We start from the raw sequence: 22,360 nt of genomic DNA, 5'->3' as shown, positions 1-22,360 counted from the left end.
GCGCTTCGTGGAAAGGAAGTTGCGGAATGAGTTTGGATTTCTGAATCGAGTGCGAGCACTTCCACAGGATTCGAGTGTCACGTGACCGAGAAATATTTCGGAAGGAACGCTGGACGCTGTTGGATCCGGAGAGCGTGATCATCATGGTCATGCTCCAGAGCCTGCGCTGCTCTGCTCGTGCGAAATGAAAGGATGTTGAGTGCTGAGGCCCGGAAAAACGTTCGAGATCCTTCATTGATGCGATGAGCTATTCGCTATCGGCCTTGAACCAATTCGACGCACCGTGCACCGTCGATGCCGCAAGAATCCCCTCACTGAAATTTGATCGAAGAGTATCTCGAGATTTCGGAAGAACGGCGAGGCCTTCCCATTTGTCCAGGCCAATTGTCCGTAGCAAGCTGGCGAAGAACGTGCTCTACATGCCCCCAAAAGCATCGAGAGCTGAGAGGTCGACGATAATCGGGGAAGACATGAGGCTCCATTGAAGGAGGCTCCAAAAATTGTAACTTTGACGAGGTTGTCCGAATCGTTAGAGCGGAGCGTCGCGTCGGTATCGTTCGGAGCTTCTACGCTGTTCCATCAAATGTCTAGTCAGTCTCGTTTTCGGTCACCCACGAGGCCAGCTCGGTGGAATCGCGTTGGATACGAGATTTAAGAAGGAGTGACCGTAGTCGGAGTCCACTCCGAAGAGAGCTCTTTCTTTCACCGGCGAGTTTTGCCGCAGAATCGACAGGTGTTTCAAGGATCGTCATCTCAATATTCCTAAATGCATCGTGGGAACTCAGAAAATCGTAACATCGCAGACAGCTTGGCTTCTCGCGGACAGAGCTCTGAAGAAGATGATTCGGGTGGTTGAGACCCGGTCGGAACCCCAGTAGTCCATTCCTATGCTCACACTTATGGTTCCGTCGATTCAGAGGCTGCGGCGGAGGATAGCGGCTAGCTCGTACGAAATTCCAAACTGGAATCGGTAAAAGTTTTATTTCGCTGGTATTTTTCCGCGAATCCTCTGATTTCGCTGTTGCGGTCGGCGGTTTTCGGTCTACGTACATCCCGCGGACATGGGGTTGCCTGGATCAAAGCATCCGTTCATTACCTGGAGCCTCGACCTCCGATGCATTTTCACTGGCGCTGCTGGCAGCATACGAAGAAGTCGCGAATCATTAGTGAATTCGACCATCATGGATTCAGGTCAGAGTCATTCAGTCAGTCCTTTGTTTGGAGTCCCAGTATCGACCCGGTAAGTGGGATCCTAAGAGCCCGGCTCTGGGTCTCTACTCCAGCCCGGAGTGCCCGCCATTATTCGAAGGCTCCGGGAGCGATTTGAAGAGCGAGCAGGTATGCCGTCGCTACGATTCAGCATTCGTCATGTCGCACTGGTGCTATTTTTCGCCGCACCCTACGCAGTAGACGGGCTCGAAATCGCGAAGCTCGGCATACCGGGTGAGTATCTGAGGAAGTTTCTTTGGAAAGGGTACTCCGAATGCCGTCGAATTCTTTGCCGGGACCCGTAAATATCCTAATCATCCGATCCCTGGGAGGGATGGAGCTGTGACGAAGTTCTCATCCCCGGGTCATGGACTACAGGAATGTGAGCTCCGTCGTCTAAGTAAGAACAAGGCGCTTGCGGGGCTCGTTCGGCCTTCGCGCCTCTGGAAGCCGTTGAGCTACTGTCAGCCTTGCAGGGGAGGGCTCCCAGCAGAGCATCATTCTCCATTCAGCACGTGATCGACTGCTCTGGTGGGTCGATTTCATTCAAGGCCGAAGATAATTCGGGACGCGTCTTCCCGCCAAATTCGAAGAGAAGACGGGATATATGACAGTATAAACCAAGATACCGCTCTGTCGGATGACCCTTCAATACTCTTGGAGCGAATTCGGATCTCTAGGCCGGCTCGCTGAGATATAATTCATCCCGACGTGCAGAGACTCCAGTCGTCATAGTGAAACTTGCAGGATACACGACGACGAGCTCTTAAAATCTCAGATATATCCTACAAATGCAGTGGCGGAGACATATGTGATGCGGTGGACTACCTCCAAACATCGAAGTATCGTTTCGTTGCTGGAGCTTCCTACTTTCCGTATTTGAGGAAAAACAGGAATGCAGGGCGAAGGTGAGGCGGGAGAAGCATGGAGGGAATAGTTCCTCGAGCTCAGAAGGCCCGATGCTCCAGGACGTGGAATGAGTCACTGAAGGAGAAAACGTGGCGTGGTGAAAAGCCTCTGGGATATTCGCAAACATGAAACTTGACGAGCGCAGCTAACATAAGTCACTGACCATCAATCTGCGAGCGGCCTGATTTCCGCCTCGAGAATTTCCATAAATTATCGAGGTGATGCTCTCATCTGATCTCAAACATTGCTCCAGCGATTCCGGAGAGCCAAGCACGGTGTCTTTGCTCAATTTTCTTCCCGGTCCGACGCCTATTCCTCGGGACGCTGAATGGAAGGCTTGGGAGAAATCTGTTGAAAGCTGTTGAACAAGGAAAAGATGCTGCTGTCAACGTCTAGACTCTAGAGGGAAGGGACCGACTGACTTTGTTGGCTTACAGGCGACATCCACATCTGATATCAGCATCACTAGGTCTTGGTGTGAGAACTACGCCGGCAGAGAAGGTTCGGAAATACTATAAATGTATTCTTCCTCGATATTAAGCAGCTTGGAGGGAGATCCCCCCCCATCATCCGAGATATATCCCAGGAGATCTTCTCAGGCTCGTCGCGAGAGGGCCAGTCATCGCGACCGTCGACGCCAACGTTTGGCGAGATTACCGTGGAGGTATCATAAGGTGCGGATGCTTGGTGGGGCTCTGATTCAGGGAAGATTTCAGATCACTGGTAGCTTCACCGGGTTCAACCTCGGGATCATCGGTTATGTCGATTCCGGACGTATAATTTGCGGAAACTCCATGAGAAGCGACCCAATGTGTCTTGGAATAGTCGGATACATCCTCGTTCACCTCTCCCTCTGATATAACTGCGACGTGCGAAAGAAGAATCACGCAGTTGTCATCGTTGGCTACGACTTGACCAAAGAACCGCCCTTCTATATCGTCAAGAACCGTTGGGGAACTCGGTTCGGGGACGGAGGATACCTTTATGTAGCAATCGGAGCGAACGTTTTCGGTATAGCACAAAAAATCTCCAGAGTCAGTATCGATGAGCTTCAATCGATCGACCCCAATAAGATGAGCTTTGCGGAATGCAAAAAGCTGTCGTGTCTCCTTCATCGAATTCCTTGATATAAGGGGGCAGACAAGGGCAGAAGAGCCTCCACTGCGCTCCAATCCGGGGCGTCGCGTCGGCGCGGCAAATTGGAGCTCCATGTCTCGATTACCCAGGAATAAGGCAGGGGATAATTCACGGCATTTTTCCCGAAAATTCACGGCAATTTTCACCCCCATTGACTTCCTATGGAGGATCGCCTGAAAATACCGTGAAAATCCACGGCTCTTTGCGCGACCGCGCCAACTTCCCAGCCCTACCCATGGAGCATCTCGCTGGAACCAAGGGGTCAACGGATGCTCCCTTCAGAGAGCAGAAGACAAGACAAATCTGATGTTCGGGAGAAACTTGATCGAGTATCAAACATTTCGATGGAGGCGTGTTTAGCGCTCAACGGAATATGTGAGTGTATGCTGATGGGGTTGTTCCTCGATTGCAGCTGGCTGATGACGATGGGCGTTGGGTGACGATTTGACGATAGATTGGCATCAAACTGAGTAGCTACCTGCTACCTCTCACATCAGAGACTCCTCTCTTGCCCAGCTCTTGGCTCATGTAGTTATTCTTCGCTAGATTGGCGTCGCAGCAGAGCCGGATCTGCGCGCGAATCGGATGCGCGCTCCGGCCCGTCTTGCGCGCAAACTGGATCTGCGCTCTGATTAGGCCTGCGCGCGAAAATCGTCACGCAAGACTGGATGCGTCTTCTGCGGGAAGAGCTGATCTCACCTGCGATACTCGGCGTTCGCCGATTTCCAGGGCACGGATCACGAGCGCTCAGAGATACATATACGGTAAATATTCTAATTGAAGGGCAGTCATCCACAGACGGGCAGTCTCTAATAAACGGGCAGTCTCTCATAAACGGGCAGGTTTGGGAGGACCGAAGAAATAGACGGGCAGTCTCTAATACACGGGCAGTCTCCAATAAACGGGCACCTGTGGGGGCCGAAACTCAGGTGCCCAAGTCGCGGAAAAAGTGAAACTCCTCTCGAAGCTCGCGTATATGAAGATAGCATGGTTTAGGCATTTACTTGACGGTTTGAGTATTGTTATGGCTACATGAGCAACCCGGTTCTATTCTCTTGTCGGGGGACAGAAGATATAGACGGGCAGTCTCCAATAGACGGGCAGTCCCAAATGGACGGGCAGGTTCCGAAGGGGTCGAAAAATAGACGGGCGTGCCCGTCAATTAGGATATTCACGGTATGTCTTCTTCAATAGACCGAAATCATCAGGGGACTGCGTTCATCCAAGATACAGTAGTCTGCAGGGGACACTAGGCTTCTATGGGTCAGTAGTCTTTAATGGACGATAATTTTCAGGGGCCTGTAGCCATTCAAGAGATAGTAGTTTCCAGGGGACCGTGATCGTGAGGGGACAGCAGCCTTCAGGGGACCGTGGTCGTGAGGGGACAGCAGTCTTCAGGGGACCGCGGTCGTGAGGGGACAGCAGTCTTCAGGGGCCAATAGTCTTCCGGGACGCGTGATCTTCGGACTGTAGGCCTCTGGAGCAGTGGTTCCCAAACTTTTTACGGGGTTCCGTGGGGGTTCCGCAGGTAGACTTTGGGTTCCGCGCAATCCGCCACGGAAGCCCAAGGGTTCCGCGGAACCCAGTTTGGGAAACACTGCTCTGGGAACCAGTGCACCCTGAAGACTACTGTCCCCCGAAGACGACTATCTCCTCCTAGAGGACCTTTTGTTCCCTCCTCAAGGACTACTGTTCCCTCCCAGAGGACTGCAGTTCCCTCATCGAGAAGAACTGTCCCTTGGAGACTTCTGTACCCTCCTAGAGAACCACTGTCCCTTGGAGACTACTGTTCCCTCATCGAGAATCACTGTCCCTTGGAGACTATTATGCCGCATCGATCGAAGTATCCACCTCGACCTTGCGTGCCGATGTCTTCTTAGAATGTGATGATGACACTCGCGACATTGTCTCTGTCCTTAGTCCGACTAAAGATCGGCTTCGCGAATCGCAGTGTAATCAGATCTTGCACCATTCCCTTGCCGAGGTGATGGTTGATTCTTAAAATCGATCCTCTCCGAAAAGCCACGTGAGATGTTAGGACAATTCAGCTAAGGAACTCGGCTCCCCGCCTAATGGTTTCTCAATTATTATGCGAAGCCGCTTTTGCTCATACGGAATTCTTTGACCATTTTTTACACGGGCCGGAAAACCGTTAGTGGCAGTGCGAGGTAGAATAGCCAGTTTGCTACTGCGTTCCCTTCCGAGGCGGTCAGATGAGCGGGGAGACTTTCGAACACTGGAAGATCGTCGTGGCAACCAGCGATATAGCTGTTCGCAGAGAGGGATTCCACGAACCTCGTTTCGTCACTGTGATGCAACCGAACGTTTCCCGGGGCAGAGTGAAACTCCATGCGAGGTCGAATTTCTTCTTCCAATTGCGGCACTGTCAAGGACGAGCGAGCGTATCTGACGATTTGGTTCGGATTGGGGGAGATTATCTCGGAAAAGAATAGGGTTGAATAGACCTGCTTTTCCGCATGATTGCCTGGAGCTCCGGAAACGACGAATGAATGTACAGCGGAGGCTTTCTACTCTCAGAGGAATCTACACACATTGCTTCTCGGAATCGAGAAATCATTTGTGGTGACAGTGGGGCGCCCACTACAGCCTCGATTCCCGTCGGTTTTCCTGCTATTCCGTTTGCGGGCTATTTCTAATCCTCGAAATAATTATAATTATTGCGAACACTCGAAGTTGGTCACTAGGTTCAGGGTTCGACTTCGGTCAGATGCACTGACCACATCAATGGACCTTAATGACTAGATCAGAAACGGAGGGGCAGCGCTCACGAGCGAGTGCCGCAATCTTCTGTTTTCATCGAGGTCGTATGCAATGCTTATGAGTGTATTTACCTACTCGTCTGATAAAGTAATGAGATAATGATGAGCTCAAAAGCCGACAAGGCTCCTTGTGTTCTCAAAAACTAATGAATGAGCGACCTCCCGTCGACATATTATCACGGTGCGGGGTGCGATGAGCAAGCCCAGGTAATCGATGAGGGAGAGAGTCCACCATCTCGGAACGATGTCCGCCGATGGGGTTAGAGGCGTGCATCCTCAATCACTCATCGGCGATTACAGTGCGGAACCTGGTGTGGTCCTTTTGATCGGAAATGAACCCGAAAGAGCTGGTTGGGTTTGTTTGGGGTGCACTCAAAGCGACTCTGTCTAAATGATTGATTACAAGATGAATCATTGCCAGAAATGAGAAGGTCTCTGAGAAGATTCCAATACTTGATAGAGATTCCCCACAAAGGAAAATTCGAGATTCGTGAGTTGTGGAGCCGAAAGAGTTGATGGGAGCCGGGGCTAGACGGCGCTCGCCCGAACGGAGGGGTCGCCCTCCTTTCCCCCCATGCTTTCGGATTCTCAGTCCGAAGAAACAAGCTACCTGCTATGGCGTCTGATCTCTTCGAGTAGAATCATTGATCGCTGTGTGTCTTCAATAAGACCAGGACTGGAATATAGAGTAACAACTCTGCACGATTCCTTCGAGGTCACTTAGGATCCTCATCAGCGTCGTCCTTAGTTCCGAGGAGTGCTCTTGAGCTTTCGCGCGGCAGATCCCTCCGTGATTTTTTGTGTCTTCTCGCGGCCCACACGCAATGCACAACTCAAAAATGTCTACGTACTCACTCGAGGAAGTCGCCAAGCACAATAAGAGAAGTTCGTGTTGGCTCGTCATTCGTGAAGGAATATACGACGTAACGAATTTCATGAAAGAGGTGAGTGAGAGAAAACGTGCTCCCAGGTTCAAGGACGCTATGGAACCCCCCTTGTGTTGATCCCTGATTAGTTCCGATGATTGACCCCGGTAGCGTTGTGCGGATGACTGCGCGACCATTGAGAGCCCTACGAAAACGCGTAAGGGCTGTCGCACCTGAGCCGATACGGGGAGGCATTTACCCCATTCCGCAACTCTCCTACCACGGGGCTTTTCGACCGAGGGGACTTAGCAGAGTCGAATGCCTCTAGAGACTCGACTCTCAAACGGAGGCCTCCTTTGAGCGACAGAAGGTCAGGAACGAATCAGCGAATCCTACTCGATGGGATTCCAGTGAGCTCATACGCGCCGCTTCGGGTCGCGATCGAGCTCGATTGCTCATGTGTATCAGACGTAGGACTGGGAATACACTCTCAAGAGTATCAGCTGCTGGGTACGAGGAAAGACGATGGAGCATCATGACGAGGAAATGATCGGGAAAGTTTTTTCAGCATCCAGGAGGCGAAGAACTGATGTTCGAACAAGGCGGACGCGATAGCACCGAACTTTTTTACGCGATCGGTCACTCAACCGATGCAAGAATGCTTATGGCCAAACTCAAGATCGGCGAGCTGTGCGATGAGGATAAAGCGAAGATCAAGGGGGTAGGTTTCTTCCCGTGAAAATTCTCAATCATTCATTCGTCTTTTGTCGGAAGCAAACTCTATAACACGACTCCAGTCAGACCATGTTGCTTTCTGGAGAGGAGAACGCTTGAGCACACACGTCGAGCGCTCTCTGCGAGATGGTTCATCATTTTAGTCGTCTAAGGGGAACGAGAGTGGTCAGAAGCTCCACTACTTTCCCTGCGGACTCATATAATAATATTGAGGCACGACATTTTCTGTCACTTCGAAGATGAAAAAAAATTGGGCCCCCTGAAGATATTCTTTGCGTCCGTCAACGAGCCCTCTATTCTCCACAGACTGCCGGGAAATCCGACTCCCTCAACGCAACTCCATTTAAAGGCGGTGTGTCGGCGTGGATCTACCCGATTGCCATCGCGATTGGCGCGGCACTCCTCTACTTTTCACCCATGCCTCAAGGACCAAACTAGAGAGTTCATCCGTTTTTGTTGACAATAAATCAATATTTTTTCATACAGAGCTCGGTAGATCATAGTTCTTCATTTCACACCCGGAGAGCTCCCATAAGCTCGATGCCCCGCGTGGAGGGCCATCCTTCTCCGTTTCCGGAGAGGCGAGTCGATTCCAGTTGCAGTGCACGAATCTTCTTGATGTTGGAACGTCTCCACCCGGGCTTAGCTGACCTTTCCGACGAAAGGTTACTTCGTCCTCCACGTGGTCGGTACTTGTAGCTTCTTGCGGTCATATAATTCGGTCCTCTTGAGAGACGGCGACACCCAGATGTCAGCATCGGATCGAAACTTTCCGGGATTCTACTCCGGGTAAGGACTCGTTGCGAATTGCGACAAGCTTTTCCATGGAATCCCGAAACGACGCTGACTCCGGAAAATGATGACGAATCCCGGCTTCGCTCCTCTGAGTTCATTGAACTCATGAGGAGTGCCCGCCTGATTCAAAGCTAAGGCGAGAGCAGCCCGCGACATGGAATCTTGTGTACCTAATGCTCGAGAGACCCCCTCTCTTTATATCACGGGTACGGGGTCTGTAGAGCATGCTAGGGCGATCATTCGGAGAAAGTGACCACCATCTCGGGGCGACTTCCCCCGATGGGGGGGCACATCCTAGAGTCCTAGACTACTCTATGGCAGGACTATCGGAGCACGGGCGGTCGGGCCAAGCTGGCCCGCCGAGCTCTCGTCTTTCGCCCTTCAATCCGCATATCTGACGTCCAACAAACGCCTAGATTCTCGGTAGCTCGTCGGAGCGGAGACGACCCGACGCGACCCACCGTGAGAGGATGAAGAGAGGAGTCTTTAGTCTCGAGCTTTCCGGATTCGAATCGGCTTCACATGGGGCATGAGTAGATATTTTCGGATGGAGAAGGGAAGCACGACATGGCCCGCGGACGCTGTCCGCGTCCGAAAACCCCTTTTCCATCGCACACATGAGACTTTCGACTGAGAACTCTTCCCGAGACCAAAACTGCAACTTTACTTACTTAATTATATACGCCTCCGCCCTGTCCGACCTAGAGGAACTGCGATTCTTGATTCAGAAATCGAACGCCATTCGGCTCCCTTGTTGATATCGCTGTTCTCGCCCACCAAGTAACAAGAGAAACTTCTCGACGAGGCGTTCTCTCATTTAGAGGAGCGCACGCTCGTCTCACGCTTTGAACTTGCCCCACTCTGCGGACTCCTCCACAGCTGCTCAGAATTAACTGGGATTATTCTACCGATCGAGGACCGAGTATCCCGAGTCCGATCGGATGCAACGGAGGTGATGGAAACTTTCGCGCCAAAATGGGGCGGCAATCCTATGGCTCGCGCCTGTAGGCTAGTGGCTCGCATGAATTTGCTCCAAAGAATAATCACAATCGGTCAGCTGTTCGCTGTAACATGTTCCATGAGGCTCGACTCAGAGCATATCTTTGTGCATCCTCCACTTGACTCGCGATTCCCGTCTGAAGGAAAGTGGCTTTCGCATCTCGATCAATTGCTCCTCGGAGATGTTCACTGAAGAAAATCTGCGACGCGCATATCTATATTTGGGAGGACGGTTTCTAGCAGTTTCGGTCATTTCAACAAGTCGGAGACTGGAAAGCGCGCCTGCACAAATGCGTCTTGACTGGCGGAGTCGCGAAGCTGATCGGCATCCACAGCGAGCAGGGCCTTGGCGTCGATAAGGTTTCCTCTCATTCGATTGATCGTATTTCTACAGGTGAAGGCGATGCCGGGCGCATCCCGGAGTTCAGTTGACACTCGATATCTGAATGAATCGGCCTCGTCTCAAAGATCTACGTGGGCGGCACATAGACGTAGATCTACGTGGATGACTCAGCCTGTCCGTGCTCTTATTCTACTGGATCCTTGTCATTCCGGCCGAGCGGGACGGCTTTTTTTACCCGTGTGCTATGCCCTACGCCGGCCACTCGGAAAGATCCGTGACGCCTTGTTTTCATTGGATGAGATTTCTCTGGAGAAAAAGGTTAACCTGCATTTCTTGCCCGTCTCTTTCAGTCTCATTCACGGACTATTGGACGATTTTTCGGCGGCAGGTGGAAGAACTACTTCAGAGGACACATTCGTCATCGCTGTCTCCTCCACGGGAATTATCAATGCTCTCGAAGATAATCGAGAGCACGGTTCCTCTCGTCTCATGGGCTTTTCGTAGGAGCTCAAGAAAAATCCTGAAGGGCTTCCTGCCACGGACAAATCAGTCGGATCAGCTAACGCAGAGTCTTTCAGATTTCTCGGCAAGAGGGAATTTCTCTTGGCGTTTCTAGCATTAGCACAAGGAGCTCCAGGCTAGCTTATGTCACGGACGTAACCGTTAGATGCGTGAAAATTTCTTCAGGATACTGGTGCCTTATATCTCCTATATATACGATCTTCTCGTGATCGGTTCGGCATCTTCGTAATAATATCGAACTTCATTTACCGGAGTCTGGTGTAATTGTTAGAATGTTAGAACGTACACATTTTATCCTCGAATACTTGTTGCGTTTGCTGTGAGGCTCCAGTCGAACTGATGAGCGTTTTTTCAAGAGTATATAATATGATATTGTCCATCTCCGTAATATTCGGTATCTTCGTAATGCTTCACATGTAGCATCACATCTTTGTGTGCATTTAATTCTTGATTGGGGCGATTAAAATCGGAATGGTCGTGATGAAAGCGAGATTGAGAATGATGTCATCACGAATGTTAATTTGTCGGAGACGGAGGTGCGCTCTTGTTCGAAGTTGGATTTCTAAAGCGATGGAAAGTGTGCCTCATCCCTTCTGCGGTGCCGGGACAAGCGGGGCTGTGTCGTTGATGATGGAATATAACATGTTTATTGTGGTAGGTACTTATAAGTCATCCCGAGAGCGCAGTGAAAGTAATGGAGGCTTATTTGGTTAATCGCTCAATGATATGATGAATCTATGTTTGAGACTGACATAGCGAATAAGCCGATGAGTGCATGGGATGGGACAGCTCAAGGTGAAATATATGTTGTACGTGGCGGTTGAGAGAGGTCTGGATGCCTCGAGCCGATACCGATAACGTAGCTGGCAAGCATCGCGATTCTCCGCGGAAAAACATGACTCGATTCCCGCAGTCAGCCGCGTAGTCATCAGCTCTCAGTTCTCCCCTAACAAGCTCTCGGGCATTTCAGAACCTGGTTGGCACGCGAAATTCACGGCATTTTAGCTGACCAGCATCTCAGCGGAGAGGCTCGATACTGCGATGATAACGCTGAGATGTGGTCCTGCGGACGAGGAATCCAAAAAAATGACGGAAAATGCGATGACATGTGCGTTTTCCCGATGATAGGTTTGTCGGAGTATCTCCTCTTCTTGTTGAATATGTGAGGTGGGAAGGTCATAATTTTTTCGTGGCGGTCAGTCGCGAAGAACATGATGGGGGGATAGGCGGACTGTCGAAGTTTCTCCTCGAATGCCGCAGGACGAGCTCTCTGAGTGCGCTACGTATGTCGTGCCAAGAGAGCATCTCGGTGCTGATGGAATTGGAATGAAGATATCAAGGAGATTCTGAGGACTGGATGCAGTTGCTAGCCAGCCAGAGAGTTAAGAGGCAAGAGGGAAACTCCGCGTTTCGGGGCGCTCGAGACAAGGTTTCTCATTACTCATTACAACTTAGATTGATCGTGCGAGAACTGTTCCGTCGGATCCTCAGAAACTTCGGAGTATCAAAGTTAGTCATCCCCAATAATTACATTCGTAGCGGAGAGAAAGAGGGTGAAATTCATACGACAAGAGAAATCTCTGAAAAATTCCAAATCACCATGCGCTCAACCAAAACTTCCCCAGGGAACCATCGGGATGGGATACTGCGCCTTAGTCGGAGACTTCCATTCCCCCAAGGAGCGTCGGCCGAGGATACACTTTATCTCCCGGGATATGACCATAGAATAGTCTAGAGCGCGATAGAGCTCTGAACGAAGTAGCTGCGATTTACCAAAGGACAAGAAGATTCATTAGAAGGATCACCTCATCACTAGCAGTCTGAGTGGACGTTGGAAAGAGGTGGAATTTCGAATTAGGCGCCAGGGAGCGGCGGTGATTTCCCAAGAAGCCGATCACCATTACCGACCTCCTCTCCTCTAGCGCGAGGAGCTGCAGAGAGTGGCGTATTTGTGGTGAAAAATATATCCACCATTCCAAAGAGATGCATGAAAAAAGTTTCTATGTCTGATGAATAGAAAAGCGATATGAGAGGACATCTCCCCCAAAGGAGACGGACAGCGGAAGCGGACGCCTCATCCCATATTTTTGGCCCATTCCATAGAGTTTATCCAAGCCTCCCACCATCGTTTCCATGAGCGACCCTCGGCTGAACTCCTATTTTCCGGTTTCTGTCATTAATACATCGGTGCTCAGCAAGAAGAACATAGCGCGGGAATTCAATTTTCGATCGGAATCGAGCCATTGGGATATATGCCATTGCTCGTAAGTTCCGAGTAGCGAATATTCCCTGGGAAACTCCGGGAAGCGGACATGAGAGAAAAAGACGTGTCCCCTTAAATCGCAAATCTGGCGATGAAGATAAGTGATCGACTGTGGCATACCGAGGGGGCGGGTCGCCCTGGGCATCAAGTTTCTAGGGACATCGAAATGGCCCGAAGAAGGGCTAAAACTTCTGAACTGACTGCAAAATCAGACTCATATCCTCGGAGACTGACCTCGAAACTCCTCGGTATGGTACACAAGCAAAGGACGAGCCGAGAAAAGATGGAAAAAAAAGTCCGATGGGGGCATCAAATCGGCGTCTTTGGTGGAATCGTGGTCCGCCCAGGGTATCGTGGGAGCACGGAACGTGGATTTTTGGACACCGACGATGAGAGACGGGCATCAATCAGCTCAAGCCAAAAGCGCTTTCCGGAAGGCAAGCTGTGTTGATAACGAACTGCACGCCACCGGAACCCCGAATGATGCTACCCGTGATGTTCGACGCTTTTATATGAGCTCCCCATCGTCGATTTCGATTAGCTCTAGTGTTCAAGGGATTCTCGCCATTGAGACTTGCTGGAAGCTTCCTTCCTGTATCCGAGGCGGTCGACTAGTTTCGGAAGCTGTCTTCAAGTTCCCCGATCCCTATCAGGCTAAAGCCTACGACTACTTGGAGAAGTCATCGACATCGTAGTCGATCCCTACATGAGTGAGCGAGGAAATCTATTACGAGTAGGCCGAGGTTCGAGACTACAGCTTCCCTTCGACCTCTCTCGCCGTTTCTGCATCCATGGTGCTTCTCATCTGATGTAGGAAACGGACGCGATCGTAATTGTGTCGAGTTCTAATCCTCTTTTTCCGCGACAGAGATTCCCGCGATCCTTGAGGGCCTAGTCCTCGCGTCCTGTGTTTCCGGACAACACGCGGCGGCAGAATCAGAAGAGGCTTCCTTCTTCTCTAGCGGGGCTGTGGGAACTATCGCCGCACTGATCGAGGAATCAGACGAGATCTGCGTGTGTTCGCTACAGGTTCGATTCTCGACTTCTTCTGGGAACTTTGGTGAGCTATTGACATCTACCGGCTCCGGGGCGGAGTTCTCCAAGACCCGGTGAGAATCTTTCTATCGAGATCATCGACGCGAGGAGCATGAACGGGCTCCGGAGGCTCGAGAAGTAAGAGAGGCATGCCCTTCTATGAGAATATCTACGGTGGCCTTGAATTTATTTCACGTGTTGACAGAAATCCGATGCAGTTCCCCCTCTGGACCCTTGAAAACTGATCGAGCGGAATTCGGCTGCACGCAACTGTGCACAGCAGAGAACTGAGAATGGTTTACGCCAGAGCTCTCGAGACGGGTGCAATACGCGGGCTCTCGATGAAAACGCTAGGACCACGGTCATTCTACGGTACGATCAACGAAACAGCATCGGATCTAATTCGGAATCAATCCACGTCCAGACCGCTATGATCTCATTATAATACGTCGGAGTGCATGGAGCTGCGAGGTCGCGCCCGTCCGAAGTAGAATTTCACTTGCGGTTCAGCGAAGAGGTTCTTTGGGACGTGCCGATAACCTGCTCGCTCTGGAATCCCCTTGCTTCCTAACCGATCGAAATTCCTTTCACTTCCCGCGGCGTCGGGCGTCGATTCATCTTGGAATAATCTGTCAAGGGATATCTGTGATGACGTTAAGGACCAGATGGAAAGGAAGCAGAAACTCAATTCAGGCCCTTGTTGGCTTCTGACATACTTCAGAAGTCTTCTGCATCAGAAATCGATGTCTCGCGAGATATCGGACGAGGTATCAGCCGCCGGAAATTCCGCGGCGCCGTTCTCTTGTCATCGGGTGTCGGCCTGGCCCATGCTCTCCACTGCCTTTTTCGCATAATCATTCTGTCACCGAGGCTTCTCGATAATCCACGGACCCCCTTTGAAAATGAAACATGGATTTGGAACGCACGATCATGATTAATGGAACAACGTTTTATCGTTCAATCAAACGTATTGACGCGACCTTCCGATTCGGATCAGGATCAAGCGAGTATTCATATCAGGGTGTGGTCTCAATCTTTCGCAAGTTGCACGCTATGGCCGTGGGGTTGGACGAAGAACATACCGGAGGTGGAATCTACCAAACGAGATTTCGTCTATTCGTATTCTGAGGCTTGGCCCGCGATGAACTCATTCATGTTCCAGCGACCCACCCTTACACGCATTCCTGAATATCCGTGGTCGACCGTCAGCCTCGAACAGCGCTGGGGCGCACAGACTTGTTGACGCAAATATTTGTAGACGGAGATTTCGATTCAGAGCGCCTCCCTTACTCCCGCTGATCCTCTCCTCTTCCCTCCGACCATCTGTTTGCTCCCGTGTACCGTTCGATTTTTCCTTTCTCACCCGGCGAGCGTTCCGGCCGCCGATTTCCGTCTATCATTGATTTTTCTGGCGCAGGATATATTTTCCCTTTAAACCCGCGGGATTCTCGGCTTCTTTGACGATGTTCGAACACTTTGAAATCAATTACCTCGTGGGAACTCATTCAGACTCCTTTAATCTGGCAGCAAGTCGACTGTCATCCGAGACAAATCGGGACTCGGTCCCTCGAGAGCGTTGACTAAGGATTTTTCCTGGGAGCCGGCGAATACATCCAACCGAACGAGAGAACGAGAGGAGAACATGGTGGCTCCCGCTGTCTCACAGCGAATCTGGTAGAGCACAAGCGGATTTTAAGTGCGAGTCCTTCTTCAATTCGACCGCTTGAGAAGCCGACAGAGGAGTTCAAGGAACCCAGGACGCTTTTCCGTCTGTCCCTCCGTCCCTCCCTTCTTCCCGATTAAAGGAGCAAACATTACAGCTATTCGCTAATTGGCCGTTGACCGTTAGTTCGAACCAGGAGAGGATCGGGGGACTTTCATCAATTTCCTTTAGTCTCCGCGCAGGCCTTTCAAAGCAAAGCGTTCTCGAATTGAATTAGATTGCTTCACTCTTTCAGCCGACGTGTTCAGCCTTCAACCACCGAGCAAACGACGGATGGAGCGGGATGCCAGTCAACAAATTCGACGGGGAGGAAAAGCGGAGAGATCATGATGATGGTGACAAGGGCGACAACATCTCCCTCGACTTCGTCCGGGAGGCTTCGGAGTCGACCCGGCTTCTGAGAAACATCCACAGGCGCTCAGTCAGTCAGTCTCCATTGCCAGCTACAGAGCGCAATTTTTCGAGCGAGTTTCTAACTTTGAGAAGACGGTCTAAAAGTCACTCTTCGCCGCCCGACAATCTGCCCACGTCTGTTGAGCCCACCAGACGCGCGAAAAAGCTCGAGCTATTGGGGCTCGACACGGGTTCCAAAAACGGGCCTCAAACAATAAATGGGAGGAAGGATACCCAGGATTTTCGCCGATTGAGCGGATATTTTCCAAGTCGAATTTTTCCTGCTCAAGACGCTTGCCGTACCCCCCTTATGAACTCGCGGTTACCGCTCGGGAGCTCAGTACATAGCCAATGGACGAGCCAACTCGCGATCGGCGTCGGACGAATCAAACAGACGGGTTTTCGGTTTTTCGCGTGTTTCGGCCTCCGAGCCATCCATCGAAGGATTTATCATGCTTCGATCTCTCGGAAGCATGCCTCGTGGAGGCATATATACTGTGTGAGCCCTCAGAAGGATCAGCGCGTGAGCTCCATCAGCACGAAGTACGTCTCCGTCGATTCCCACCGTGCTTCTCTCTGAGAAATCCACGTTCCTGCTGTGTCGCTGGAATTCCCCCCGGAGATTCAAGCGAAAGAATCGCTGTTTTTTAAATTTCCAGGAGAGATTCCCCGTCCGACTCGTGGAGGACTCCGCTGTCTCGAGTTTGGTGTCTCTCCGCGCTCCGTCGGAAGTTCGGCATTCCTCCTGAGAGAGAAAAAGCCCCAAGCAACACCCTTATGCCGTGGAAGTCGTCGAAAATCACGGGGCATAATCCATTCGTTCATGCTCCTCGAGTTCCGCGATCCGAACAGATCTGACGCATCCTGGAGATAGTTTGCTTCATGCCATTATCGGAGGTGAAAGCTAGAGGAATTGCGCCGGGCAATGGCCTTTCGGGACGGGCGTAGCCCGGATCATATCGGCCCCAGATATCCTGATGGATGTCATCCTGTTGACAAGAAGTATGCCGCGAGAGCGTGTACCGAGACAGCGGCAGGCGCGGTTCGAGCCGAGGGAGGCGAAGCATTCGGAAGTACCTAGTCATAGAATTGTTCCCGGGCCGGTATTCGATCCGGTGCAAGACGAAGCGATGGATAAGTGGTCCGCTTATCGTTGACAGGTGATTCATAGCGTCCCGCTGGTGGTGAGGGTGCCGCCGCCGCTGCTGCTGAAAGCGAGCAGTGGGATCTGTTGTTTCTGGACGGCGAGGGAAATGAGAGCAGGCAATCAACATGCAGTGCTTCAACAGATGGCTGCAGCTGCTCGAGGATGAGGCAAAGAAAGAGGAGAAAGAAGGCTTCCGTGTGAGTTCTTAGCACGTGATCCCAACTTTCACGATGCAATTCGAGCACGCAACCCAATACCTCTCCTTAAGAAGGAATCCTTATGTGCACTACGCCCCATAGCTTTTCCCCTCGAGCCTTTATCCCAACTCTCACTTCCCCGAATCCCCCATCCCCGTGCCCAGCTTCGTCCGGACCCGACGTTCCCACATCGCAACCCAGAAGCGCTTCTTGCAGTAGATAAACCCAGACGATGGGCTACAGGGTCACAGTCTAGGTAGGTGGCTGGCGGCGGAACCGCCTCCTCGTTGTTCCTGTTGGTTCCTTCTTCTGCATCCACCTCCCGTTACCCCAGCTCGTCCCGGAGAAAGTCACAACAGACAGCCATTCTCAGTGAAGACGGGTTCGTCTACCCCTCGTTTCGTTCACTGTTCGCTTCGGGGAAATGATTAGCTCCACGTCCCACTGCTTGACTGACTGAGTGGATAATGTCAAAAAGCATCAGAGGGTGATTCGCCGTTCGTTCGAATACGAGCCGGTTCGAGTGAGCGGACGATTCTACTTTCGCTGTTTCTTGCGCTCTTTTGCGTAACTTCATCAGACTATACGTCGATGAGGTATTCCGGTGAATTTTTCTCTCGTCGGACGCCACCGCATCATTTCCGAGCCGTCTATGTACCGAGTTTTTGTCCGGAGCCCGTACCAGCGCTGGGTCGATCAGGAAAGTGCTGAGTCCTGACCGTATACCTGTGCATTCAGCCTTATTTAGACCGAATTGATGGTTTACTGTTTATCATAAAGATCCAACGAAAAAAGATTCACTCCAATGAATGGAGTGAATAGCTGGTGTAGCAACAGATGATTAACATCAAGACTATGAGGAATCTGAATTGATCTCGGTCGAGGTTTTTATGTCTGACTACGAACCACCGCTCCGCTTGTCCATGCTTTCGCGAGATGTGTGGCTCGAAGTAATCTCCAAAAAAAACAAGAAGACAGAGAAGAGACTCATGAGATCTCAAACATTCCGGGTTCTGTAGCTGAACCTTGTCGGCATGTAGATATTCGACCCGAAGGTGTTCAGATGACTCTTACAGTCTTTCGAATTCTAGAGCGATCGTGGAGTTCCTGCGAAAAAATTGCCGGCTTGTAATTTGGCGTAAGCAGCATGGATGATGCTTCGAGCGGAGTCCGGGCTTGTTTCCCCCGAGCTATTCGTTCCGATGCTTCGGAAGCTTTCGGACTGTTGATGATTTCCGCGGAGCTGAGCTACGCAGCGGATGTCTCAGGCTCAATCGGCATAGGGACCTTGCAAATGACCGTTTGAACATCACGAACAATCCTCTTCGAGAATGAATCGCATATTTATGAATGAGATCACCCGCGTTTTGTCCGATGCGAAGACATATGTGAGTACGTATACATACATATAATACATACATTTGTCTGCGCAGTCAGAGCAATGACCTCGCGTTCAGATCGATAAGCATGGGCTTCTCCGAGGCAGCTGTGAGAACTATCACAAGTGATATCTTCGATCTCCTTCCTCTTTCTTATGCAGATGACGTCTCGGGAAGCAAGACCGAGCAGCAGCGAACGAAGCCTTGGAAAGACAGATTGACAAACAACAAAAAAACGAAGGAACAGATGGACTATAAGAAAATGGGCTTCTCTTCTCGTTCGGATCTTTGCGAGCTTGGTGATAATGCGAGGCAGAATTCGCAGCGTATTCAGGTGAACCACGATTCCTGAACCACGAGACAGAAAATAACCCGAAGTGTTCAAGTATGTAGTTTAAGTTGAAGCTCATTCATCGACTCTGAATTTCGAGCTCCCCCTCAGGGTCAGGATCTATCTTAGCGACCCCGAGCGTCCACGGCAATCGGATTCTCTCGAGTTTCGAGCACAATAAGTTGTCCTCGCAGAGATATATGGGATGCGCCTCCGAAGTCTGCGTTCCGTGGTCGGTCGTCGTCGAATGACTGGGCGGGTGAATGTTTGGGTCGTTGGGTTTCCTGCAGTTGGGTCGGCGCGGGCTATCAACCGCAGCTTCCCGGGAATTAGGACCTTGCCTTCTTGCCTCTGTTGGTCGGACGTATTCGCCCTCCTCATCTGCTCCTCTCAATCCTGCTCCGTTTCTCGGAATTTCGTTGTCAAGCCTCTCCTCCGCCATCATCACGTGCGTCCCTCCGCCCTCCCCCCTTTCCCTTCTAGTGTATTCAATAGGGAGCGGACGCCGTCAGGAATGAGAATCGGTGACGATATGTGTGTCGACTTCCGACATCCCGTCGAGAGAAGACAAAGAATGCCGCGACATCGAGCTTGACCATGCAAGAGGAATCGTCGGCTTCATCCCGTTCACGCTATCAGCGAGATCTCTGATGGCGGAAGCGACTCCTTTCCCTGGAAATGCTCGAATAGACGTCATACGTTGTCAAGTGATTCAGAGAGGAAAAATCCGGAAGGGGAAAGTGAACGTCGAGGAAACTTCTCGAATTTCAGCTAGGATAATTATTATTGCGGTTTGCTCTGAAGAAGCACGATGATTGCTCTTGAAGTTCTGCGCGAGCGTCTCGGGAGGAATTCACGTGCCGTGTTCCGAGTCCGAGAATTTTATTTCCAGACCCGTCTCCTCCCATGAGCGAGGCGGTCGTCCTCTTGCCGGAAGCAGGCGCTTCCTACGCAAATGAAATGCCAGGGCGCAAATACTGCCAGAGCGCAAAGTCTGGCCTGTCTTTCCGATGAGAAAGTGTGACAGCTAGTTCACGGAGGGGACGTCATGCCTAACCTGGGACGACGGACTGTCCCGCCCTTCTCACCGTGCTTAGTAAGGGGACTCTGGTTCGCGGAAACTGTCACCTGAAGGCTTTCACACATCCGATGTCAGAAGTCTCTTAACATTTTCTTGGCCGTAAGGATCCGCGACCCGGATGTATCCTCTGACCGAATCTCAGATCGCTCGAGCCACGCTGCGCTGACCCCCCGATGTGCCCATCACCGGTTATCGGCGCAGATTCATGAAGGAAATCCCTGACATATAGGTGGATAGTCCTCACGCTTTTGGAGGAGAAAATTCATTTATTCTTTTTGAGAATAAGTCGTCCCAAGGAGAAGTTGTACCGGATAAGCGATAGACCTGAGAGCGACTGGGCGAGCGAGCTAACAGTCTTAATGGAAAGCCAGCGACAGGAAGGTTGTCGGCAGAGATACCCCTCGCGGCTGGTCTCACTCAGACAGAACTCAATCACCTGCAGCTCGATCAAGTTCCTACTCTGTTTACTCTGCCGCAAGCCTGCTCGGACGCAAACCCGTATCGAATGGCGGCAACACTTCGGATGCGTTGTGGGAGGCGGAAGACTGACGAAGGCTATTCGAGCAGAGATGTTCGAGCGAACTTCCTATCACAGTATAGATTTCACTTATGTATTCTTTATCGAGTGTTTCCTCTACTTCATATTTCTGATCGCTGGTTCCCATAATCGGGCGATTCGGGCTCTGATGATCATGATCATTGATCGGGCTCTGATGATCATTCGAGTTTCCGTAATGGAATGGAAACTGAAAAAACTCAGGGTCCCTCAAAATCCGAGTCCCTCAGTGTTCCATCGAGTGGAGAACCGTCGATTAAAGGGGACCACCTCTGTCTGAGACTTCGGTTTCCAAGCGATCAGAGCGCGTCGATATTCTATGGCAGAGGTTCCCAAACTTTTTCTTCGGCGGAACCCTTCGCGGAACCCCTAGTGTTCCGTGGAACCCGTCCTCATTTTTCAAAAAATTCAAAGTCCTGTCAATTGCTCTTTCCTTTCAGCTATTAGAGGAGAAAACACGCGTTTGTTCCGGAGCAGACCCGAATGTTTATTGCTTAAGTCAATTCTTGTGTAAATTAGGAATGCTCATCTAGTGGGAACGTGCCTTGTGCAAGGACCTTCACAACGTGCATTCGATGCCGATCGATGCGCCAATTAGAACGATCCCCTTCGTATTGAGGAAGACATTTAGGAATCAGGAAAAGAAGTTGCCCACAGGGCTACGTCACCTAGGGCCCGTATATGACCATACATATGGAAGCACAACCTCGTCGCGGAACCCCGATTTGCGCAAAGAGCAGCCCACGGAACACTGGGGTTCCGCAAAGATTTTTTCACGGAGCCCCCGGAAAAGAGCGACGGAACCCCAAGAGTTCCGCGGAACCCAGTTTGGGAACCTCTGTTCTATGGACTCTGTTGACCCAGTCGAAGAGCCATTTAAGTCTCGTCCGCGCTTGAGCTCAAAACCACCGTGCGTGAATGGCGAACGCCTTCATCTGGGAAAGGGAAATGTCCGGGGGATAGTGCAACAAATCAGGTTGAGTAATTTGTCCGAAATCACATCTGAAACACAATCAATCATGAGGATATTTTTAGGGCTCACGGGAAGGTTTTGCGGCGTCCTCAACGAACCAGCGACGGAGGACTGGCCTCCGGTCCAGGCGGGAGATTTGAGGGCGAGTTCGCTTCGAGACATTAGTCTCGTGGAAATATGCAGCAGTTCGGACAAGCGGAAGCCCCGGAAGGGCGCGTTTGATTTCTTCGATTGGAAAGTTGCTCCGGAGAAGACAAATGCTGATCGAGTCTCCTCTACTGGAGAACCTGATTTTCACCATGCGCTTGGAAGAGGCTCGACGCTATAATTCAGAGAGAGGAGCTCCCCGACCCACTCTCTCGCAGCGTCCGCGAGGAGGAATTTCGTGTCTTCCTCCAGTGGCATTTTCCGTGCAAGCCTAGGCACAGCACTTGGAATGTAGTCGCTAGTCTCGATGGATTCCGTCTCTCGTCGCTTGCGCATCACATAATACAATTTTGAGATTGATGGAGCTTCGTTCAACACGAGTCAAGTCGGCCGAAGACTTCGAGGAACGAGCAAGCCCTCCGTATATCACGGTGATCTGCCGAAAAATTTTTTCGTCATTTCCATTCCCGCTGTCAACTACCTGTGGCTCCGAGCGCCTATGTGAGCGGCTGTTGCGCACTCAATGACTTTGCGACCTTGAAGCTCGTAGGGTTCATCCTGTTGTCATTTCTTCCTCGCAGAAAATCAGCCTCCCGAATCCCCCCGGGCTCCGAATCAGCCTCCGTGATATCGTCCACGTCCAGGTTCTCTTGGGGTGGGCATCACCTCGCAAGTGGGGGACTTTCGAGAGAACCATCCGGGATAAAGACTCCCGTAGGAACACTCCTCGGGACAAATTAGGGGTTGGTAGCAAGCAGGAAGCGAGAGAAATATTCCTTTGTTCGAATGATAGCGATTTCCAATAATGACAGAATATGAATACGAAGTACGAAGTTTTCG

At 51.1% G+C, this 22,360-nt stretch overlaps 2 protein-coding genes and 1 pseudogene across 2 annotated transcripts in view; 2 read left to right on the top strand and 1 right to left on the bottom strand.

The window, feature by feature from the left end:
- Nucleotides 1-5,059: 5,059 nt before the first annotated feature.
- LOC108863759 (glucose-6-phosphate 1-dehydrogenase-like) lies at nucleotides 5,060-10,675 on the bottom strand (annotated as a pseudogene).
- LOC100903148 (cytochrome b5) lies at nucleotides 6,681-8,115 on the top strand. The gene is made up of 3 exons (XM_003736958.2): nucleotides 6,681-6,979; nucleotides 7,470-7,622; nucleotides 7,943-8,115. The coding sequence occupies exons 1-3, from the start codon at nucleotides 6,860-6,862 to the stop codon at nucleotides 8,072-8,074; spliced, it is 405 nt and encodes a 134-aa protein (XP_003737006.1). The 5' UTR covers nucleotides 6,681-6,859; the 3' UTR covers nucleotides 8,075-8,115.
- Nucleotides 10,676-16,981: 6,306 nt separating the features above from the next.
- Nucleotides 16,982-22,360, top strand: part of Lgr3 (Leucine-rich repeat-containing G protein-coupled receptor 3) — a 53,016-nt gene continuing 47,637 nt past the window's right edge. Inside the window, exon 1 of the mRNA XM_029111074.1 lies at nucleotides 16,982-17,053. Coding sequence (XP_028966907.1) covers nucleotides 16,982-17,053 — 72 coding nt within the window. The remainder of the gene's footprint in view (nucleotides 17,054-22,360) is intronic.

Source organism: Galendromus occidentalis, unplaced genomic scaffold, assembly GCF_000255335.2.
Source record: "Galendromus occidentalis unplaced genomic scaffold, Mocc_1.1 scf7180000075388, whole genome shotgun sequence".
NCBI lineage: Eukaryota > Metazoa > Arthropoda > Arachnida > Mesostigmata > Phytoseiidae > Galendromus > Galendromus occidentalis.
The sequence above is the reverse complement of the archived record's forward strand: the minus strand, read 5'-3'. Positions and strand labels throughout refer to the sequence as shown.